The 8,919-nt window shown below is 45.8% G+C and overlaps 1 protein-coding gene across 1 annotated transcript; it reads right to left on the bottom strand.

Moving 5' to 3' along the window:
- Positions 1 to 415: 415 nt before the first annotated feature.
- LOC103190849 (phosphoribosyl pyrophosphate synthase-associated protein 1) lies at positions 416 to 8,853 on the bottom strand (the record flags this gene model as incomplete). The annotated part of the gene is given in 4 exon segments (XM_042342530.1): positions 416 to 1,574; positions 5,528 to 5,674; positions 6,351 to 6,421; positions 8,809 to 8,853. Coding segments are annotated over 4 exon segments (422 nt in total), but the record flags the coding sequence as incomplete, so codon positions are not given.
- Between the last annotated feature and the right edge of the window lie 66 nt (positions 8,854 to 8,919).

The raw sequence follows: 8,919 nt of genomic DNA on the forward strand, positions 1-8,919 counted from the left end.
ACTTTCAGCCTGTCACCACTCTCTGGAACCCCTTTGCTCATCTCCTTTAAGGTCCATCTGAACCTTCCTCTTTGCACTTTTGTTCATCCACCACCTCCTTGACCCCACAGCTCCCGAATCCAACCACCAGCTCAGGTTCAAACCCTCAACTGTGCAGCGAGTTGGGACGTCTGCCTGACTTGAAGGATGTTATATAAAAGCAATTTGTTGGTGTTTTATGAGAAATGTATGAGAATTATGAGAAATGTATTTTGTGGCATGTTCAACATGAAACAAATGTTACATCCAGCATGTATGTTGTGTGACACGCATTGTGCACATGTGATATGTGTTCTATGTTATTTTAAAGTGATTCTGCAGTCCTGAAGAAATGCGAAGGGAATTTGCAGCAAAGCACAAATAATGTTGAACAAGGTGGCATTGCACTTGTTTATTCAGCAGGGTTCAGACTGTGATGGTGTTTGAACCTGAGAGAAAAGCCTTAACACAATATCACAGAAACCATGTTAACATACCCAAAGGCATTGTGGATGAGAAGCACTTTAACAAGATTTAATACTGGAAACCAGTAAGAGGAACACAAATACTGGGCGAGTGCAAGGCATGATAGGCACCAATCCCAATACAGAGACTCAATCATTAGTTTGACCCTGTAACTGTTGCAATGAAGTGGAACAAACACAAATGACAGAAGATAAGGGATTACTTGCAGTGCATATGGTCATTTTACCTCTTGTTCCTACTGAGCATTAATTATATAAAATATAAGTTTAGTAAATACTCAGTGGGACATCAAGGAAAACAATAAAACATAAATGTAAACTATGTCAAGGTAAAATGTCACATTATTCTTCATTTGTACTGAGGCTTCAAACCAGAGATCATCTCCAGCTCACGCTAGTTACATGATAACCAAATCATTCCTAGTCTCAAGCTAATACAAGGATTTAATTTTCTTCCATTCCCAGTTTCTACAGAAGATGAATTGATAGATGTGTCTGTCATGTCTGCCCTATAGTGCCAGCAAGCTTATTAGTGACCAGTCCAAAGCAGCTCTTTATGGCACTGCAGGCATAAGCAGCCCAACTGCAACACATTGATCACAAAATGCCATCAAGATTTTCTAACAGACTGTAGACTATTTACAGAATGAAATAATAAACTATTTGAATTCTTACAGGTCTTAAAAGTAACCACAAATCTCCCGTTCACAGGCACACCGCATATTAACACGTTGAACTAACAATGCTACCTAAAAACTGGTACGAAGGTGATGCCTACTGAAGGGATTTAAAAAGAACAAACTGGATTGGGTATTTCCACACAGTTCACCTGCATCGTTGTCCGGTTACACAACTTTTCACTTTTAAGACTCCCTTTTGTTTCTACATGGAGGTAGATTGGACAGGAAGTGGCTAGTCATCAACTGTGATGTTGCGGAACAGGTAGGACATGGACTCTCCATTGTGAATGCGCCTGATGGCCTCAGACAGAATCATGCTGACATCAACAGTTTTGATCTTGGGGCACTGCAGCTTCTGAACTTCATGAGGAATCGTATTCGTTACAACCACCTTTGGGACAAACATAAATATTTAAACGAATCTGAGGCAGTAATAAGACTTCTTCAAAAAGGTGCATTTCCCAAAAATCTAATAGCTGAAAGGTGGCCGTCTGTGACAAGCCCTTGCACAGATTGACTGAGAATCACAGAATGTGCTGACACATCACCTCATCTACCCTCAGGCTCCTTTATCATTTTAAAAGTAATTTCTGAACTCCAACTAAGTGAATATGCACACTCGACCCGGAGTCAGAAGGTTCTGGGTTCAAGCCAGACTTTTAAGCTCACAGTCCAACCCCACAGTATGGTGCTAGGGGAATGCTTCAATGTCAGACATCTTTGGATTAGACATTAACCTGAGGTCCTGATCAGATAGGTAGTAAAGATCCAATGGCATTATTGGAAAGGAGAAGGGAGTTTGTCCTGGCGTCTTGGGCAACAATCCTGCAGATAACAATTGGTCACTCACTTGATACAATACAAAATTACATTTGTAAAGTGCTTTTCACATTGAGAGGACATCCCAAGACAGTCAGGAATTTGGTCCCAAGCTGGAGGGGGGAGAGGGCGGCGTTGGGATCAGGAAGGGTGGAGGGCAAGGAGGGTGGCTAAAAGCACGGTCAAAGGAGGGTCTTGAGACGTGCCTTAGAGGAGGCAAGGGAGGGAGCGAGGCGAAGGGAATGTGGGATGGAGTTCTAGTGGGTGAGGGCAGAGAGGATGAAGGCCCGCTAGCCGATGGTGGGCAGGGCAGGGGATGTGGAGCAGGCCGGAGCCTGCTGGGCAGAGGGGTCGGACAGGTTGATATGGGGTCAGTATGTCACAGAGATAGGATGCGGCAAGGCCGTGGAAGGCCTTGAAGGTGAGGATGAGGATTTTGAACTCTATCCTCTGAGGGATGGGGACCAGTGGAGTTGGGCAAGGGGCGATGGGGTCACAGAGCCTGGTATGGGAGAGGACACGAGCTGCAGAGTTCTGTATGATCTGCAGCTTGTGGAGAGAAGAGTTGATAAGGCTGACAAACAGGGAGTTGGTGTAGTCAATCCTAGATGTGATGGACGCATGAATGAGGGTCTTGGCGGGCTGAAGGGAGCTGTGGCACAGCCTGGAGCTGTTGCAGAGGTGGGGGAGGCAGAGCGGGACATGGCACGGATGTGGGGGACAAAGGACAGTTGTGGGTCAAACTAGACACCAAGATTCCTGACTGGTTCAGTGAGGTATCCCTGGATAGTGATGCTGTCAGTGCCTGAGGTGTGAAGGCGCTGACTGGAATCAATCAGGAGAGCCTTGGGCTTGTTGACATTCAACTGGGGAAAGTTAGCTCTCACCCAGGACTTGATGTCTGACAGACATCTGACAAAGTTCCACATAAAAGACTTGCAAGAAAGATAGAAGTCCATGGTATAAAAGGGACAGTGGCAGTGGATCCAGAACTGTCTGGGAGACAGAAAGCAGAGAGTTGTGGTGAACGGCTGCTTTTCTGACTGGAGGGAAGTGTATAGTGGTGTCCCCCAGGGATCGGTATTAGGACCACTACTCTTCTTAATATACATAAATGATCTGGACTTGGGTATAGCAAGTACCATTTCCAAGTTTGCGGACGACACTAAGTTAGGGAGGGGGCAAACAGTGAGAAGGACAGGAGCCGACTGCAGGAAGACATAGACAGATGGTAAAATGGCCGACACATGGCAGATGAGTTTCAATGTGGAGAAATGCGAGGTAATGCATTTTGGTAGAAAGAATGAGGGGAGACAATATAGGCGGTAATACAATCTTAAGGGGGGTAAAAGAACAGAGAGACCTGGGGGTGCAGGTAAATGAATCCTTGAAGGTGACAGGACAGGTAGATAAAGCTGTAAAAAGGGCAAATGGGATTCTAGGATTTATAAATAGGGACATAGAGTACAAGAGTCAGGAGGTGATGATTAACCCATATAAACACTGGTTAGGCCTCAGTTAGAATACTGCGCCCAGTTCTGGGCCCCACACTACAGGAAGGATGTTAAGGCATTGGAAAGGGCGCAGAGGAGATTTACGAGGATGGGACCAGGAATGAGGGACCTCGATGATGAGGAAAGGCTGGAGAGGTGAGGATTATTCTCATTGGAGCAGAGAAGGTTACGAGGACCTAATAGAGGTCTTCAAAATCATGAGGGGATTTGATAGGTTAGAAAGGGAAAAACTGTTCCCACTGGTGGGTGTGTCGGTGACTCGAGGTCACAGATTCAAAATAGTCTCTAAAAGAAGCCGAGGGGAGAGGTGAGAAGAAATGTTTTCACGCAGCGAGTTGTTCGAATCTGGAACATTGCCTGAGAGGGCGGTCGAGGCCGATCGATAACTACTTTTAAAAACGTGGTGGATGGGTATTTGCGGAGGACAGGTTTGCGGGTTATGGGGAAAGGGCCGGGGAGTGGGATTGACATTACATTGGTCTATTCAAAGAGCCACACAGACTCAATGGGCCGAATGGCCTCTTTTGTACGATTCTATGATAGGACAGCAATGGGTCCTGGAGTAAAGGGTAGAGACACAAAGATAGAATTAGGTGTCGTTCGTATACATGTGGAAGTTGACTCCATGGCCGCGGATGATGTCACCAAGACGGAGCATGTACAAGTTGATGAGAAGGGTACCAAGGACAGAGCCCCCGAAAAACGCCACATGAGCCGGTGCAGGGGCTGGAGGCGAAGCTGTTTGTGGAGATGAAGTGGAGACAGTGTGAGAGGTAGGATCTAAACCATTCAAGGACAGAACCATGAAGGTTGAAGTGAGAGAAGGCTGTGGAGGGGGATAGCGTGGTCAACAGTATTAGGGCAGCAGAGAGGTCAAGGAGGAAGAGGGAGCCTTGGTCACAGATGGACAGAATGTCACCTTGACCAGGGCTGTTTCTGTGCTATGGGCAGCACGGAATCCCCATTGGAGGGGTTTGTATCTAAGTGGCCGGAGAGGAAGGAGCAAAGCTGGGAAGCAACGACTTGTTAAAGGTCCTTGGAGGTTGGAGATGGAGCAGTAATTTGAGAGCAGGGATTGGTCCCTGGAAGGTTTTTTTGAGGATAAGGATGATGACAGCTGTTTTTAGCAGGGTGGGAATGATACCAATGGACAGTTGATGAGATCTGTGAGTAGAGAGGCAAGGAGGTGGAGCTGGAAGATGAGAGTAGGGATGGGGTCGAGGGAGCAGGTGGTGGGTTTCATGTGTGTTATAATGATGGTGAGAGTGGAGGGGGAGACAGGTTCGAAGGTGTGGAGGGAATGATGGGTAGGGCCAGAGTGTGAGGGGCAGGTGGGGATGGGGTAGCAGTTGGGAGGGCAGAGTTGGCTGAGCGGGTCCCCTCGATTTTAGTCTTGAGGAAGTTCAGCATCTCCTTGGAGTTGGAGGAGAGGATGGGCGAGGCATGAGAGGGTGGGTGGAGGAGCAGAGTTGGTAGTGAAGAGAAGCCTGGGGTTGTCCTTGGTCTCCAAGATTGGATTCGAAGGACGATTTAGGGGACTCGAGGGTGTAGCGGTGTTTTGATGTGGTCCAGCCAGATTTGCCAATGGACTGTTTTAAATTAGATTTGAGCCAGGTGTGTTTGGCGTCATGCACCTGTGGCTTGAGGGAGCGGAGGTGGCTAGTGTACTTCATGACCCTTTATGTACCATTCTTTGTACAAATTGGCTGCTGTATTTGCATACAATTCCAGGCACTACTCTAATCTTTGTGAAATGCTTTGAGACATTCTCAACATTATCAAATGCAAGATTATAAACTCTTTTTCAACAAAAGTTTGTGGTAGAGAGTTCCACACTCCACTCTCTGTAAGGAAATGTCTTTTGGCCTCACTTTTAACTAGTTTTGTGATAATTGAGAACAATGAGACTATAATGTCCATTATCCAGTAAAATAATTTAAAATGGAGTAAATCATAGAATTTACTTTTCTTTCATGTTGAGCTGAGTTTATAATAGAAGTGGCAGAATTACCTCATTGATGGCCGACTCCTCTATTAGACAGGGTGCATCCGCAGAGAGGAGGCCGTGTGTGGCCATGACGTATATTTTATATGCTCCCCGTTCCTTCAGAATCTCTGCAGCAGCCACAAATCCATCAACATCATCGATAATGTCATCCTGTGGCAGGGGAGTGAAAGAATGATAAACAGCAGCAGTTTTCAGACAAGAGGATACAAGTAGAATCCTCATGTAATGTCTATTCCAGCAATTTAGCCTCATCTGACAGCCACTATCAGTACTGATGACAATCGGGTTTGGATACTGTTAAGCATCGTGATGGGTTTCCACCCATGACAGACACCCGACTCATCAAAAAAAATCACTACCTCACACAAAAAAAATTAACAAGTTTGATCTTTTTAACAGCTTTCCACAGTGATTTACCCTCTCCGTCCCCCTCCCCACCCACCCACCCTGTTAATGTGCTGCTAAATCAGTTCATCCGTGCTGGCTGGTTACTACCTTGAAGCAGGTTTGATATTGTCAGTTGACAGCAAACAATCTTATTTACAAAAGGAATATTGGTGTGAAATCCACCATCTTAACACAGTATGTAGCTAACATGAGGCTACGGAAGCAGATTGCTTCACGCACAATAAACTCAATCAACTGAACAATCAGTCTTCGGGTTGCCATACTGACCTGCGCCTTCAATCAAAGACAAACAGACAAACAGCCTATAGGCCACTGTGGGGTAAACACAGCAATCTGTGGGGATTCGAGGAAGGGCCCACAATCAAGCCAGCTTGAATCACAAATCCCAGCACTGATTGAGGCTGACACCAGTCCTTACCACAATGATGGCTATTCTTCCACCAACATCTCCAACGACAGTGATTGGTGGCTTCTCTTTAGGCATCATCACTGCACAATGGAAAGAGATGGTTATCTACCAATGTGAAAGCCAGTCACACATTCAAATAGTAACTCATCCAACACCATCTCTAGAGCTGTATAAAAGGCACAATATACATCAAGCAAAACAAGGTGAATTTTTAAAATGTTTTCCCCAATTTTCTCTCCTCCCGGAACTTTCTCTCTCTCATGTCAGGGGCTGAATCCACATATGGCCAACTACTGCTAGCCCACACAGGAGCCTGAGTCATCGACCGTGGGGCAGATCAGACTCTAGCCAATCTCTTTCTCACCTGACGGCCTCGATGCAGCTTCCAGCAAGAGGCGTGGCCAGGGAGAGGCAAAGACACTGGGTAGTGATCAGGAGTAGGAATCACAGCCCAACTGCTGAAATCACTATCTCTAACCTTCCCTTTCTTTCCAATGTCCCGGAACAAATCATTGCTTCCCAGCTTTGCTCCTTCCTCTCCCACCACTCCATGTATGAGCCTCTCCAATCTGGCTTCCATCCTGCCAGAGACAGTCTAAGTCAAAGTTACAAATGACATTGGGGGGGGTGGGGATAGAAGAGATACGTAATAACAGTGAGGACTTGAGAGTTAGTGAGGTATGCAATGTGCTTTTTATACAGCTCCTCTAGAGGAGCCACAAACAGCATGCGTTACATACAAGTGTCAGAGGGAACTTGCTTGAAATCTAACACCACCCAATGAATTAATGGAGAGAAGTGAAAACTTTAACATCTGGTCTGATTATTGCAAACCACCACAGTCAATGCTTATCTGGCACAACTTGTACACAAACAAGTTCCAATCTCCCAAACCTCATGGATGAACAAAAAAACATGTAATGCCTAGCACTCCTATTCCAATGGATCTGCTGAAGTGTGACTGGTTATTGCCGTCTGCACTCTCCAACCTCATTATTACAAACTTGTGAGCTGCAGGTCGGGGCTCACTGCATTGAGGCAGCAAAATAAAGAGTTTGTAAGAATGGATTTCAATGTGCGGTTGGGAAGAGCTCTGCATCACATACTCCTTTCCCATCCATTTCCAAGGAGGATCTGTTCAGACACTTGCCCTAGCAGTGCCCTTACATGCCACAGGCGAAAGTTGAAATAAAAAGGTCCAGGTCTGCAGTGTTCCAAACATGCACAAGACTGCTCACCACAGCAAGAAAGCAAACAAAATGTGTGTAAAAGACCACAGGTTTGAGCAAACCCTACCGCATTGAGAAGTCCCTACAAGAAGATTTAAACAGGCCTCAGTTGTGCAATGAGCTTTATTGACCGTTATTGGATCAGGAACCAAGCAACAGCTTTTCATAGAGCAGTGGGTAGTTCAGACTTGGTGACCTGCAGGCTGCAATTTTCAGTGGCCTGACTTAACTTGTCACTATACTCTAGACGGGGAGAGGTAGTAAGCAGGGTCTCATGGGAGCTAAGCTGGCTTCAAGGTGACATGCTTGGCAATGGAATATTGAATTCGAGTCAACCCACTGTAGCAGTCTCAGGAGGCCGGGTCCTGAGCCAGGCAGGTCTGTAGTACTCCAAGGCACTCCAATCACACATCAGCTCAACATTGGTAGAACTTAAGAGGGGCAGACCAGTTACTGGGGGAAGGGATTCTTCCAACTCAGCTCCTGTTAACCTTGCAACCCAAAGCACAAACAGGTAGAGTGGTCCTAAGAAGCTTGCCAGACAGTGCTCTCAATGGAAAGCTATGTGGTTTTAGTTTGTTAAAATTCAACAGTTATCCTAATGCACACTCTTGGGTCCTCAAGACTTGACTCTCGCCAACCTGTGCCTAATTGTCTTTGGTATTAGATAAGATGGGATGCTCTTTCCAGTCCAGACATGGAAATCTCTATGTGTAGGTGGAATACAATTGTGGGACACTCTGCGGGTGACAGTATTTGGATACTCTGAAGCAAGGTGATGAGTTTCTGCATGTGACAAGATGCCTGGCTGACCCAAACTTGAAGGACTTGCACTCCATGGAAAAGTCTTGGTTATTGAAGTTATTCTCATCATGTTTCTTCCTCTGAAAAACATACTGCCTGTTGTCCTTCAGAAGTAAGATTGAATAAGGGTAAAGAGCTTAGAGGTGGGGATGAAACCCTCAAAGTCACAATGTGGCACAAGTACAAAGATGGTAATGTTGCTTTTCAAGGATTATCTATTTGGGTCTCACAGATGCTCAGCATTATGGTCCTTCCATACATTTAGCACAAGTGTGAGCATTCTGCAGTATTCCCGTTTTAAACAGAGCAGGGTCTCCCTGCTCCAAGTTATACTATCCATTCATCCATGCAGTTAATAAGCTGCCATCGCAAACAGCCCTGCAAATCCCAGTCAAGCCTTGTCAAGGTGAACCAGAAGAGATGTACTCTCGTACTTGGTAGCTCAATGCCAGGGAATGGAGCTTGCAGCCTATGTTCAGCTAAAAGCACAAATGCACAAAGGCAAAACAGAGAAATTAATAAAAACAGAACTGAAAAATACACTG

This window comes from Callorhinchus milii, unplaced genomic scaffold (genome assembly GCF_018977255.1).
Source record: "Callorhinchus milii isolate IMCB2004 unplaced genomic scaffold, IMCB_Cmil_1.0 Scaffold20, whole genome shotgun sequence".
Classification (NCBI taxonomy): Eukaryota; Metazoa; Chordata; class Chondrichthyes; order Chimaeriformes; family Callorhinchidae; genus Callorhinchus; species Callorhinchus milii.